The 15,967-nt window shown below is 45.4% G+C and overlaps 1 protein-coding gene across 1 annotated transcript; it reads left to right on the forward strand.

The window, feature by feature from the left end:
- Positions 1 to 299: 299 nt before the first annotated feature.
- podn (podocan) lies at positions 300 to 15,955 on the forward strand. The gene is made up of 11 exons (XM_060066358.1): positions 300 to 438; positions 4,083 to 4,394; positions 4,896 to 4,989; positions 6,299 to 6,363; positions 7,101 to 7,210; positions 7,637 to 7,793; positions 8,952 to 9,067; positions 10,250 to 10,463; positions 12,065 to 12,508; positions 13,224 to 13,372; positions 14,798 to 15,955. The coding sequence occupies exons 2-11, from the start codon at positions 4,122 to 4,124 to the stop codon at positions 14,964 to 14,966; spliced, it is 1,791 nt and encodes a 596-aa protein (XP_059922341.1). The 5' UTR covers positions 300 to 438; positions 4,083 to 4,121; the 3' UTR covers positions 14,967 to 15,955.
- Positions 15,956 to 15,967: the final 12 nt, after the last annotated feature.

Raw genomic sequence — 15,967 nt, forward strand, 5'->3', positions numbered from 1 at the left:
TTATCGCAGTTCCATACTCAGAGTGGAAAAACCAAACCCCGAGGGGGGAAAAAATAACACAGGGAAAAAAAGTTGAGAATTCAGGCCTTTGGCTTCCATTCAGGGCCAAGCTTTCTCTCTCTCTCTCTCTCTCTCTCTCTCTCTCTCTCTCTCTCTCTCTCTCTCTCTCTCTCTCTCTCTCTCTCTCTCTCTCTCACTTGAATGCTCTCTCTCTCTCTCTCTCTCTCTCTCTCTCTCTCTCTCTCTCTCTCTCTCTCTCTCTCTCTCACTTGAATGCTCTCTCTCTCTCTCCTCTCTCTTGCTTTCCTTTCTCTTTCCGAACCTCCCTCTCCCACTCCCACTGTCTTCCACATCTGGATGGTGTCTGTATCCTGCAATGGGACAGTCTACGTTGGGACAGTAGCCTCCACGATACCGGATCTCAGCTAAAACATTACTGTAAGTCAACAAAATGCTAATAATACTAATTGTAGCAATAATATGAATACTTCTAACAATGATGCTGGTGTTTGACTTGGTGACTCTATAGCATATAGTGAGTGAGCGTAAATATACCAGAAGTACTCTGTGACATTCTTATGTGTAGAATGTGTTTGACATGGTCGATTTCAGTGGGATGTTTGTGTGTGTGAGTGTGTGTGTGTGTGTGTGTGTGTGTGTTATGGTTGGTAAGGGTTCCAGCGGGACATAAAGAAATGGGTAAATTTGCAGAACAGACCTCTGTAAGTTATTACAGAGCCTTGCTGTGTGGCATCTAATGGAAATTCTTGGGATACACTGAAACAACTGTTGTTTTTAAAAAGGATTGCATGCAATCACACACATACACGCACAAACATGCACACACACACACACACACGCACACGCACACGCACAAACATATACATACACTCCTGTGTATGTCGGTAAGAATTATCTTAAAATGCTAATACAAATTAGCATTTGTATTGCATATTGTGTATGTCCTTGTGCATGCCTGCACCTGTGTTTGCCTATTTGAGTCTAGACACATGTTCTGAACCGAAGCCTCATGGTCTTCTGTTTACCTGAAGGCTGTGACTCCTGGTTGATAAAACATCTGGGGTATTTTTTATAAGGTGGAACTTGTTACTGGAATACAAAACAGTGTGAGACTGCCTTCTTAGCATGGATGGCCGTAGTGTGCATGAAGCACCTAACCCTGGCAGGTTTATCGTCTTGCTCTGCCAATGGGAATCTAAAATGACCGAAGGGAAGTGAAGTTGAAGTGACTTCTGTTAGAGTGACTCCAGGTAAAGTGACTCCCGGTTAGAGTGACCGGGTGAAGTGACTCCCGGTGAAGTGACCGGGTGAAGTGACTCCCGGTTAGAGTGACCGGGTGAAGTGACTCCCGGTTGATTCATGGTTCATTTGACCCCTAGTGGAACTGACTCCTGGTTAATGTGACCCCTGGTTCATTTGACCCCTAGTGGAACTGACGCGTGGTTAAAGTGACTCCTGGTGCATTTGACCCCTAGTTCCACTGACTCCTTGTTAAAGTGACTGCTGGTTCATTTGACCCGTAGTTGATTGGTTGATTGATTGAAATTCTTTATTGACACGTGTACAAAGGTAAGCATACAAATGTACGTCAGGTCAAAAGGATAACACAAAAAAGCCCATGTTCTTATTTCCATTGTGGTCCCTTGGTAGTGTAAGCATGTATATAGCTGTATGTACGTAAGTGTGTTTGTTAAAGGTAATGTACATGACAGTGCAGTAACAAAGTAAAATATGACATTCCAATCACACATTCACAGTTCTTATAAACATACATTTTCATCTATAAAAGAGACACCATAATAAATAACCCTATGACTGTCTGCTGCTCAGTTGTTGAACTTACCCCAGGTTCAAGTGACTCAGATTTTGTCATGGCTGCTTATAGGTGACCTCGGTGAGAGAGGAAGTCAACAGATGTCTTAGATGGTGGAGAGGCTTTTAGAGGTTTGCTTTTGCTGTGAGTGCTTACTGAGTGCCTGTTTGGAATATTTCCATCAATACTAAGAGAGATGTGGAGAGAGGGCAATTCTGGTGCCATGTAACAGTTTTTATGCACACAATTCTGAAAACTTGAAGCTCATGTATCAACTACAAGACTCCAGACTGCTAAACTCTAAGCAAAATTCTACTGTTTTCACATTTTTGCTAAACTCTAAGCACAAATCTCCTCATTTAGCACACTTGGTTCACCTGGATCACACTGGCCTTCAAAACGCAACAACTAATTACCAATAAGTCAAACTCACTTCTCACCTGTTCAAACTCAACTGGCAAAACACTTCAATAATGTGTCAGAGCATTAAAGAGGACTCTGTGAGCTCTACTGTGTTGTAGATATGGTCCTTTGGCCTGATCAGGATTGGAGGTGGGATACATACAGATTTTTTACATGTAGATCTGTTTCACCTCATTTATATTCTTATTTTTATGTTTTGTTGGCCTACGAAAAGCTTTTAATGCAGCCAGCTCAGCTGAACATTTTACTGTATTACAGTAAAAAAAAAATATATTTGCTTTGATACCTTTTTGTACTTGTACTTGCACTGATTTCATAATTCATCCCCGAAAGACAGTCTGATAAATAAAATGAAAAACACTATAGAAAATGTTTACATTTTCTAACTGTAGTGTTTTCCATTTTACTTATCAGTGCAATTACAGTACTATACTGTAATTTACCAAGATAGGTAACATTGGTGTATTGTCAGAACAATATTGCAGCATCAACTATAGGTGTACAGTATGACTCTGGGAAGCTGGGATGGTGAGTTTAGCCCATTGGAGCTCATTGGATAGACAAATATGCATTGTATCCTATTCTGATACGATTGTGTCAATGCAATATTTATATGATATATTCACAGTATTGTATTACAATATGGCAACAGTTGTTATGCTTTATGTACCACCTAATTGCAACTTTAAAAAAGAGAGCTATTTCTAAACAATTCTATACATTGGAATATGTAACATGGCCTCATAAAGGCAAAACATATGTAAATAGCATGTTGATGGAAGTGTTTTGAATTGATCACACCAGCGTTTAATTCATGCTCTCTAAGAGATATTCATTTGATAGCTGTGTTTACTGTTTGGTGGAAAAAAAACAGTTTGAGAAGAATTTGTGTAGTTTTGACAAAATGATTAACTCTTCTCAGGTTTGGGTTTAAGAGTTTTGAGAAATTGAGCTATAATTTCAGAAAACGTGTTTAAACGATTGAGAAAAACTGTAATCAGAGAACTGTTCTCACTTCCCCTATGGATCTTCATCCCTTAATCAGAAGAAACACATTATTCCGGTTTTTATGAACGACACTTGAATGTGATGGTATGCTTAAACACACACACACAAACACACACATGAACAAACACATGCACACACAAATTCAGAGTGGTAAGAATTAGTGCAGATGGTTGCTGATGGAACCATTCGCCACGACCCTCCACTTACTCAAGAACCGGTACTCACTTCTCAGCTTCTGGATTATCTGGAAGAACTGTTCAAAGTAAAGTCGCTATGGGTAACATTTCAACGAGCCCGTAGCTTAAAATAACCTGGATATATTGTATCACCCTCTCTCCCAAGGCTGTGATCGATAGCGCTTTAAATAATACTATCAATTAAATCCATTACTATAACTGAAGCATTCTACAAATAGAAAATGCTATTAGATTGTCTTGTTTACATGAATCTTAGCATTGACGCTTACAGAACCCCTCCCGTTCATGCCACCCAGCAAACCCAGCTACGCTTGTTCATTTTACATAGTTGCAAAGACAAGTAGGGAGGACTGAATATTGTCATTGAGTTATTGAGAGAGTGAAACAGTAAATATCTTGTATTAAAATACTTTAAATATCGGGAATAACTGTTTTAAAGCTTGACGGTTCTTATAAAATGCACCTATCAACAGTTTATTCAACTATGACCCATCTGTTCTGAAAGGAGCTGAAGGAACTGTAGAATAAACAGATGTGTTGTTGTGTGTCTGGATGCATCTAGAGCAGAAATAGAACAAAATTATATGTTCAGTGTTTTATCTTCCATGTTCTCTTCTCAGCTTACTGCGCAATAGTGTTAGATCTGAACCCACCAGGACATGTTGGGAGGGCCAAAAAGCTCACTCCTGCGAGCCCTGAGCGTTCTGCTCTTGGCCTGGGCCTTGGTTGGGGGCCAGGACCTTCTGCCGGAGGAAGAGGAGGAGATGGAGGAGGTGTTTGAGGAGGAGGAAGAGGAGCTGGTCGCCGGGAGGACAGCGGTGGTCTGTCCGCCAGAGTGCAGCTGCAGGGATGGGGTGGTGGACTGCGCTGGGGTTGATCTCACCGTGTTCCCCGAAGAGATACCTGTGAACACGCGGCAGCTCTCCCTACAGGTCTCTCTCTCTCTCTCTCCCCCTCTCTCTCTCTCTCTCTCTCTCTCTCTTTCTCTCTCTCTCTCCCTACCTCTGTAGGTGTGTGTGTGTGTGTGTGTGTGTGTGTGTGTGTGTGTGTGTGTGTGTGTGTGTGTGTGTGTGTGTGTGTGTGTGTGTGTGTGTGTGTGTGTGTGTGTGTGTTAACCTGTGTCTCTTTTTACCTCTTTCCGTCTCTGTGTGTGTCTCTCTCTCCCTCTGTCTTTTTATATACCTCTCTCATCCTCTGTATATCCCTCGTTCTGTGTCTGTCTATGTGTCTGTGTGTCATACTGCATCTCCCTGTCTCACTCCCTCTTCCTCTACAGCTGCCTCCCTCTCTCCCTCTCTCCATCTCTCCTTCTCTCCCCTCTCTCTCTATCCCAGTGTGCGTCTCTCTCTTCCTCCTGCATATCCTAATGTAATGTTGTTGTCGTTGTTGTCATGTGGTGATGTGTTTGTTGTCTGTTGGCGTCCCGGGAACAGAACAACCAAATCGAGGTGGTGACGGTGGATCACCTGTCCAGTCTGCATCATCTGGAGACCCTCAACCTGCAGAACAACTGGCTCAGCACAGAGGGTAACTACCCCATACCGTACCTACACAGGGTCACTACCCCATACCGTACCTACACAGGGTCACTACCCCATACCGTACCTACACAGGGTCACTACCCCATACCGTACCTACACAGGGTCACTACCCCATACCGTACCTACACAGGGTCACTACCCCATACCGTACCTACACAGGGTCACTACCCCATACCGTACCTACACAGGGTAACTACCCCATACCGTACCTACACAGGCTAACTACCCCATACCGTACCTACACAGGGTCACTACCCCATACCGTACCTACACAGGGTCACTACCCCATACCGTACCTACACAGGCTAACTACCCCATACCGTACCTACACAGGGTCACTACCCCATACCGTACCTACACAGGGTCACTACCCCATACCGTACCTACACAGGGTCACTACCCCATACCGTACCTACACAGGGTCATTACCCCACATTTTTGGGCAAATGATAATATACAGAATTATAATGCCTCATCAATGTTATTTTCAAGAAATATCCAACCTTAGTTCATAATAGTAGTAAAATAAGGATGAAATATAGATCCAGACAATTAATTGTTAATCAAGGCCTAAATGCGAGATGAGAGTCCATCCAAACATTTTCTGTTTATTTCTGGTCAATAATTGCAATATCCATGCTGAAGGGTGTACCCTATGCCTGTTATACTTTATTCTAACCTACACAAAAATAATATTAGATCTGAAGAGTTTGAGTATGTTGAGTGGCCAGAGTGGCTGGAGAAGCATGTTTAAACACACTCCACTTCCAAGAACTATTCATTCACTAGTACTCACATGTGTCTGCTAATCTGTTTGTGTGTGTGTGTGTGGTAATCTGAGTGTTGTCTATTTTTAAATATGTACATTTATTTCCATATACACCCTCTTGGTTCTGTACAGCTGTGTCCCACATAACCCTTTTTTCCCCAAAGATCCCTCTTCCTACATCACCCATCAGCCCTTTCACCCTGAAGGGGCTGATGGGTAATGTCGTTTTGATAGGGTTTTGTAGTTTTCAAGTAGCATTGAACAAATTAAAAAACACATCATCAAAACTACAAAGTCCATAATTCCTTCCAAGGCGCCCCCTGAGGGGCTGGCTGGGGGATGTAGTTTGCATATTGCATTGAATAAATGTAAAACGATATCAAATATCGTATCAAAACGATATCATCCGTCATCCCGTCCAAGGTAACTCTGGAGGGGCTGAAGGATGATGTTGTTTCAATTTGCCAGGTAGTAAACCCCTGGGTCAGTCACAATGCAGCTATTCTCAGAAAGGTGTGTTCCTCAGGTCTGGAAGACGAAGGATTTGAAGTCCTGGAGCAGCTGGCATATTTATACTTGGCAAACAACCGCGTGAGTCATCCACCAGAACACTCGCTTCCCTCCCAGTATGTGAAGGAACATGGAGGAACACACACACACACACACACACACACACACACACACACACACACACACACACACACACACACACACACACTGTTTAACACTGTTTAACACATGTATGCGTTAAGTGATGTCATTATACCCTCTATTATCAACACTGGTTCCCTTGAATGCATTAAATTAGGATTCAGAAGGTTCAGAATGAATAAGCGTGGTTTTAAGTGCTCACTGAGGAGCCGTTGGCATACCCGATGAATTACTTTATAGACGAGAGAAAGAGATAGCCACGGTAACACTCAAACTATGGTGGATTTTGCCATCTCTCGATATAAGTCAAGTGCACAGACTCATAGAAACAACAACAAAACAAAGCCATCGCAAAAGGACTCTTGAGTTAAGAGACCTTAGTTCCGGTTTGTGAGAGCGACCGGTCGGGATGAAGGGAGAGAGGTCACCGTCTGTCATTGCTAAAGTTTTCTCTGTAAACATTGTGCTCAGTGGAAAAGACTGACGCGCTCCGCTTAATGTCCAAGAGAAACAGAGCAGCGGCAGCCTGTTCTGCCAAGAACATGGAGACCAAGCCAAGAGACACGTTGTTAATGAAGGACTGCATACACGCTGTCCCTGTCTCACACACGCTCACTGCCTCCTGTCTGTCCCCTTTCTCTCCCTCGCCCGCCCTCTCTCTCCCTTGCTCTTGGCAGCTCACCTTGGCTCCTAGGCATCTGCCTCGTTCCCTGGTGAGCGCAGACTTCGCAGCCAATCAGCTCACTAAGATTTACCCATACACGTTTGGCGACAAACCCAGCCTCAAGTAAGAGAGGTGTGTGTGTGTGTGTGTGTGTGTGTGTGTGTGTGTGTGTGTGTGTGTGTGTGTGTGTGTGTGTGTGTGTGTGTGTGGTTGTCTGTCAGTGTGTGTGACCTGATCTCAATTACCGAAGAAGTATGTGTTAGAATATACTTGAGTGTTTCTTACATTTGTGTGAGAGTGTGTGCTTGCAATGACAGCAAAATGTACGCGTGTGTGTGTCCACCACATCTCACAATTATAGCAGCGGTCTAGTTAGGCATGGTTTGTGTGTGTGTGTGTGTGTGTGTGTGTGTGTGTGTGTGTGTGTGTGTGTGTGTGTGTGTGTGCACGTGTCTTAATGGGTGCGTGTTCAGGCTATATATGTGTGTATATGGTGTGCGGCAGTGTGTGAATCCATATCCAGGAGCCCACTAACCACCTCCCCTCCAGGTCAGTGTATCTCCACAACAATAAGCTGTCGGACGCCGGCCTCCCTGACATCATGTTCAACTGCTCGGCCAGCCTGGAGATCCTCATCATGTCCAGCAACTTCCTTCACCTGGTGCCGAGCAACCTGCCCTCGTCCCTCCACCGCCTGCACCTCAAGGTGCCCTCCCCTGCCATGGAGATCTTTTACAGTCCTACCCCCTCTTATTATTATTTTTGAATTATTCAGAGAAAATAAATATTCAATTTGAATCAATCAGAGTCTATGATGTTCAGAAATCAAAGCTTTTGGACGAAAAAATAGCAACATTTTGGAACAGATTAACCAAAACCATCAGGCAAGAAATAGCAAAACATTTCTTGTTGGACGGTTTTGGTTAATCTGTTCCAATTCATCCTTCTTCTTCTGCACGTCTTGATTGATGCTAGCACTTTGAGTCACACACGGGGTCTCTTTCATTTTGAACTGGTGTTGTTTTTTGGTTAATTCTGTTGCTGGTTAGATAATGTGAAAAGTAAATCCAGTTCTGTTTTAGGGATTGTTATGTTCATTGAAATATGTTAATAGTTATTAGTATTATAGTTACTTTGAAAGGTGTTGGTAGGTTCTGCTACTGGGAGGCCCTCTGGTAAATCAAGATCACTATGTAATGTTAATATGTGTGTATGCAGAAAAGATTTGGAATAGATAATTTCAATGTACTCCTTCATATTAAAGGTGTATAATTGTATTTTTAAGGGAAATTACAGCTAGCAAATTTGAATAAAAATGTATAACATAACACATTAAAAAATAGATTGTTGTGGACTCAAAATGTTAACTGCACCAGTATTAGTCAATGCACATCAGATCATGAGGAAAATTAAATCTAAAGTAAAAATACAAAGTATTTCACTCTCATATTGACATAGTTCTCAACTAGCTGATACACTTTAATGGCATAATGAAATTCCAGAGATTCCGTTATGGCTTTTGGTTTTGGTGTGGGTCGATTTTGGGAAAACATTTTCAGTGGCCCCATCTGGCCAACCCTTTCAAAAATGTCTGCGATGAACCTGGCTCCAGGCTCCCCCGTAAACACACTTCAGTTCAGTTTCATTAAGCGGAGGATAGGAGGGTTGCATAAATGTTTAATCAGCCCGCTGACCGGCTAACCATATCAGCCAATCAGAGGTTAATATGCACGCAAAAGCATGCACCAGCATGTGTTTAACCTAGAGAATAATCAAATGCAAACCAATGTACAAGTGCTCCTTGTTCCCTGGTCCATCTTCTCATGGTGCTAACACGTGATTGTTGTGATGATGTGGTTGCCAGAGCAACAAGCTGGAGAAGATTCCTCCTGGAGCCTTTCACAATCTGACCAACCTCCGGGAGCTTTACCTGCAGGATAACCTGCTGAGCAACGACGGCATGGACAACCTCACCTTCAGGTGACCACACATACACGCACTCCGACACACGCATTCCTACGCACGCACGCACGCACGCACGCACGCAGGCAGGCAGACAGGCAGGCAGGCAGGCAGGCAGGCAGGCAGGCAGACAGACAGACAGACAGACAGACAGACAACTCCATCGCTCTCAACGGCAATCGGTGATCCGGTAAAAAAATAGTAACGCACAGTGCATCACACCTACTCACATGAACTCACGGCTACACAAACATGAAGGCACACCTTCACACACTTAAATATACACCTACACACACACAGGAAGGCACACCTACACACACTTCAACACACACTTACACACACCTGCACACACTTGAACATACACCTACACACACATGAACGCATATCTATGCACACAAATCAATGCACACCTACACACATCTAAATATACGCCTCCACACACTTAAACACACACACCTGCAGTGCAGACACATTAACCTCAGACACACACACACACACACACACACACACACACACACACACACACACACACACACACACACACACACACACACACACACACACACACACACACACACACACACACACACACACACACACACACACACAACTGAACACTCGTTCAACTCATTTAGTTTCCAATGCCAAACTTAATTATGGTTTGATTTGATTCTGGTTAAATCAATCTTCTTTGAAGTTAATTTATAGACAGACAAAATAATCAATCACATAGTTGCAATCAAATTATATTGCAACTCAAATTGACTCATATTTAAATGTATAGCTCATGCAAGCAGTCATAGATGCCTTGCTCCTTTGAAACCTCAGAAACTAACCTAACCACGATGCAAATGGTTCACACACTGGTTCACACACACACACACTGGTACACATACACACACTGATTTGATGCCAGGATGCATCGAACCAGGATTCGCTTGAGCTTCCATCTCATGATTTTCCAGCATTAGTGCGTATCAACTCAACACGTTGTCCTATTCAAGCTTGCTCAAGAAAACGATGGCAACAATGTTCCTTTGTTGTTTTCTCACTTTTTCAAATAAAAAAAATGGACAGATTCTCTCGACTGTACAGCTGTCATGTATTTAGTATTTCTTCACCAAGACGCAACAAATAAATCCCATCTGTCCAAGCTCCCCAGCAGTCTCTTAGTGATGGTTGTGTCTGTGTGTTTCCCAGCCAGCTGAGCAGTCTGGAGTGTCTGGACCTGTCCAACAACAACCTGAGCGTGGTGCCCTCGGGGCTTCCTCGCAGCCTGGTGCTGCTCCACCTGGAGAAGAACGCCATCCGTGAGATCCCCAAGGACGCGCTGGCCTCCGTCAAGAACCTGGAGTACCTGCTGCTCCACAACAACCAGCTGCGCTCCCGTTCCATTCACCCCATGGCCTTCCAGGTACCTCCAACACCACCACCTCCACCACCACCACCTCCAACACCACCACCGCCATCACCATCACCACATACACCCCCACCACCAACACCAGAACCACCTCCAACCCCACCACCGCCACCACCACAACCACCATCACCACAACCCCCAACACCTCCAACACCACCACAACCACCAACACCACGACCACCATCACCACATAGACCACCACCACCACCACCACCACCACAACCACCTCCAACCCCACCACCGCCATCACCACAACCACCAACACCACCACCACCTCCAACACCACCACAACCACCAACACCACATACACCACCACCACCTCCAACACCACCACAACCACCAACACCACATACACCCCCACCACCTCCAACACCACCACCACCACCAGAACCACCTCCAACCCCACCACCGCCATCACCACAACCACCATCACCACAACCCCCAACACCACATACACCCCCACCACCTCCAACACCACCACAACCACCAACACCACATACACCGCTACTACCACCACCACCATCACCATCACCACCACCACCACCACCACCACCGCCATCACCACAACCACCATCACCACGACCACCAACACCACATACACCACCACCACCACCACCACCAACAACAACCCTACCACCGCCATCACCACAATCACCAACACCACATACACAACCACCACCACCACAACCACCACCAACCCTACCACCGCCATCACCATCACCACCACCACCTCCAACACCACCACAACCACCAACACCACATACACCGCTACTACCACCACCACCACCACCACCACCACCACCACCACCACCACCACCGCCATCACCACAACCACCATCACCACGACCACCATCACCACATACACCACCACCACCACCACCACAACCACCTCCAACCCCACCACCGCCATCACCACAACCACCATCAGCACATACACCCCCACCACCACCACCACAACCACAACCACCTCCAACACAACCACCTCCAACACCACAACCACCAACACCACAACCACCATCACCACCACCACCACCACCACCACAACCACCTCCAACACCACCACCGCCATCACCACAACCACCAACACCACAACCACCACCACATACACCACCACCACCACCACCACCACCAACCCTACCACCGCCATCACCACAATCACCAACACCACATACACCACCACTACCACCACCACATACACAACCACCACCACCACAACCACCACCAACCCTACCACCGCCATCACCATCACCACCACAGCCACCACCACCACCACCACATACACAAACACAACCACCAACCCCACCACCACCACCACCACCAAAACCGTCACTGCATCCTTCACGCCCGCACATGTTTGACCAGGCATGTTTGAACAGCAAATTAATACAAAACTCCATCCTGACTGTTGGTTAGTCTGTTATTCGGATACACCAGAAGGGTTATCAGAAGTTTTTACTGCTGGGCAGTTGCCTTGAGTTCATGGTTCTTCTATGGGAGTTGTCTTTGAGCATTGCTCCAACCTTCCAAGCATTACATAAAAATAGAGGTGTATGTACGGCATATGAAACCACTCGTTCGTTTGATATTCTCTCCAGGGTCTGAAGAAGCTGCACACCCTGCACATGTACAACAACCTGCTGGAGCGCGTTCCCCGGGGCCTCCCTCGGCGCGCCAAGACCCTCATGATCCTGCACAACGCCATCTCCGAGATCGGCCGCAACGACCTGATTTTTCTCTACACGCTCATCGAGCTCAACCTCAGCTACAACCGGCTGACCAACAGCAAGCTGAACCGGGACGCCTTCCGCAAGCTGCGGGTGCTGGAGACGCTGGACCTGTCGGGCAACGCGCTCCAGGCGGTGCCCCTGGGCCTGCCTCGCAGCCTGCAGGTGCTCCGGATCAAGGACAACAAGCTGAGCTCCGTGCCCTACGGGGCCCTGGCCGGCCTGGCCAAGCTGAAGGAGATCAACCTGAGCAACAACCAGCTGAAGCTCAACTCGGTCTACCAGGGAGCGTGGATGGAGCTCAGCTCGCTGACGGTGAGGATGGAGTGACATGGCATCGGATGTTTTTTTTCTCTGGTGGTCTTTTGCTATTGAGACATTAGGTCAAAAGGGATTGATTAAAATAGAACTTACGGGGAATGTTGGAACAGACTCTAGTGGTCGAGGTGGTTTGACAGCAAGCCGAAAGGTTTGGTGTCTGTATTGTCCCCAGTTCACGGGTTCTACCTGACTAGGTGTCCTTGAGTAAGGTGACCCCTAACCCCTAACTGCTCCTTCATGACTTATCTAAAATCCAGGTAACCGCTTTGGATGAAAGTGTCTGCTGAATGACATTGGGCATCATCTGGCAGACACTGGGTTGTGAGGGCCTAAAGGCATTGGGATTAAACTCAGAACATTTCGGTTGGCTGGGAGTCCAACTTTGAGACTGTCCTCCTGCATTTACTCGTAGAAGTGTTAAAGCTATTTTATCGTCTTGGATAAGAGAGAACTGAGTCATATGAGTATTGTGAAAAAACCTGGAAAAACGGCATCATCCGTTTGAGGCAAACCTGCGACCAAATGGTGGTCAAATGATCGGCAGAAATTGCGATTTTAAACAACGCGTGTGTGTCGGGAAAAGAATAAGGACAGGGTGGTTCTGACACATTTCCAAGTACAACAAGACCGTGCACATGAACAAGCTCTTGATTGGCTAGGTGTCAGCGACAGAGTCCTGCGTTAAGGCTGAGTTTCTTCATTGTTTCAGACGTTGGATCTGTCAGGGAACCTGCTGTCCCACATCCCTTCTGACCTGCCTGAGTCCCTGGAGTACCTCCACCTGGCCAGCAACCGCATCTCCAGCGTCCCCCCCTCCGCCTTCCAGGGGACCCCCAACCTCAAGGGCATCTTCCTCCGGTAAGAACCAGGGAGGATGAACTCCCCATGCGTCCACACGGAGAGACACACCGACACATGCAAACACGCATGCACAGAAACACACGCACACATTTATGCAAGCAGACCGACACACACACAGATAGAAAACCAACGAATACAAACACAACAACGCAAACAAATCATTCACCATATTTTCAGAAAGTCTGACATTTGATGGTGTCGAAAAGTTGAACAAAGTTACAAACCCATTTCCTTCAATGCTCCAGACTCGGTTCTATGACATCCAACTCTTATAGAGGTTTTTTTTTAACACTGGACCTGTCCTTGAAAGGTCTACCAATCTAAGAGAAAACACTGAACGGTTTCATGAAGATCAGGGTGTTTATGGTGTCGGTGGGCCCGTGAGACAGATCTCTTGGAGGAATCCATTTCGTGTGTTGGACGGTTTGTTTAGTCTGGCCCAGCTGCAGCCAGCCAATCAGCTGCAGCCAGCCAATCAGCTGAAGCCAGCCAATCAGCTGCAGCCAGCCAATCAGCTGCAGCCAGCCAATCAGCTGATTGTTCCTCATCTTCAACCGAACAGCTGCATTGTGCGCTCCGGGAGGCTGGGCAGGCTGGTGTTGAGGATCTTCAGAGGATTACCTCTGCGGCTATGTCTCCTTTGTTCTCTAAAGTTGCTTCCCTTGCGGACATCTGCTAAAGTTTAGCTTCATTTCGTTGTTTTCATATTTCTCTCTCTGATTTTATCAGTAATGGGAAAGATGTACCGATGGTTGACTGTTTTGTTTTGAGTGTTCTGTGAATTCCTCTGTCCTCCGTGAACCTTAATAAAAAATATAAAATCATAACACAGACAATTCTCTCTCTCTCTCTCTCTCTCTCTCTCTCTCTCTCTCTCTCTCTCTCTCTCTCTCTCTCTCACTTTCGCTCTCTCTCTCTTTCTCTGTTCTAACACTCTCTGCATGATGTGGTTAAGGTAAATCCATTGCTAAGGCGTTGGTAAAAATGACGAAGTTTGTAAAAGTGTACGAAGGTTTCAAAAGCTACTTCATTGTCAGTGTTGAATTTTTTCAAGGGGTCTTCAAGGTTACAAGAAATTATTAGCAACGTTTGATGTTTTAAACTATAAAGCTTCCGTAATTGAAACAAAGGCACTGTTCACATGGGATAGAAATTCTAGATTCTACAACTGTCTACAACTGTGAATTTTGATATTTACTATCTAGATTTCAAAACTCATCTGTTTACGCAAAAAGGCGCACCCTGCTCTCAGCCTTACCAGCCTGTTTACACCGAGGGGCGTTTCACCGGAGATGTTCGCTTGACATGCGCAGTGCGCACACAAGTCCGAGTTATAGAATTGTACCAAATCAATGGTTTCATCCATTACAGAGAATCGGTACAACATCTCTCCCAGTTCTAACTCCTGCTCTCTCCCCCCAGGTCTAACCGTCTGTCGGTGGACTCTGTGAGCGAGAGCGCCTTGGCCTTCCTGACCCAGCTCCAAGTGCTGGACCTGGGACGAGACAGCCCCGAATTCCCCCCATTCAGACCCGGGGACAGGCTCCAGGAGAAGGAGGAAGGAATGGAGGAAGAGGAGGAGACCTTCTAGATCCTTCTTTACAAACAATATGTCTTTCTATCAAGTCATGATGGGGAAGAGAAGATGAGAAGTTAATGAAGATGGTGATGTTTCCGTGGACTTCCATGCGTCTTATTCACCTTGCGGCCTCATTGGTTCTAAACTCTAAGTGGCTGGAGAACTGAAGCCTGACATTAGAAGAAGTCTACCCTTACCTCGGAATGATGTCTAATTTCCCTCTGAATCTTAATTATCCTAATCATCTTTTGATTAGGATAATTCACTAATGTGAGATTCAAGCTTGCATCTCTCTTTTTCTTTCATATGATTTATCATCTGGTATGAAATTATAATTTACCGAATCAAAAATTTCAACATAAACGTAAATATATATGAATACCCGCTAGTCGATTTATTTTCCCACCAAGCCAGTGTTTAGAACCAAAAGGGCCATATATGCCATACACAGATGGCAGGTCATTCAGGTGCGTTGTTCTGAAGCGATCAACACATCCCTGGTGCCGGATACCGGATGAAACTGTTATTTCTGTTCCTGTGGTGACGTGCAGGGCTGCACCAAAGCGCCACTGCATTTATTTACAGCTTATTTTATCGTTGCAACGTTCATCTAATACATGATTCCATTTCATGTGATTAAACCAAAAGCAGTTATTATACCAAGTACAATGTGAAGCTGTCCATATGATGTGGACCTTGTGAAAGGAATCAGGGCTTCAAAGAAGAAATCGATGAAACGTCATCATCCAGTATTGGCAGTTCAAGTAAGCTCCTGGGTGGTTCCCATGGAGACATCTCTAAACCCTTTTTTGTCTTTACAGTTTGCTGCTAATTCTGTGTGTTCCATCAATTTGCTATGAAATAAAGATACACAAGATATTTTTCTATGAGGTCTAGTGTTCCTGCTATGAAATGGATAGAATAGAGTTAGGTTGTCAACATCAATTACAACTGTGCTCGCCTTCTTACGCCAAAGGCAATAAATTATTTCACTCGTAAAATTCTGTGTTGTG

This window comes from Gadus macrocephalus, chromosome 12, assembly GCF_031168955.1.
Source record: "Gadus macrocephalus chromosome 12, ASM3116895v1".
NCBI lineage: Eukaryota > Metazoa > Chordata > Actinopteri > Gadiformes > Gadidae > Gadus > Gadus macrocephalus.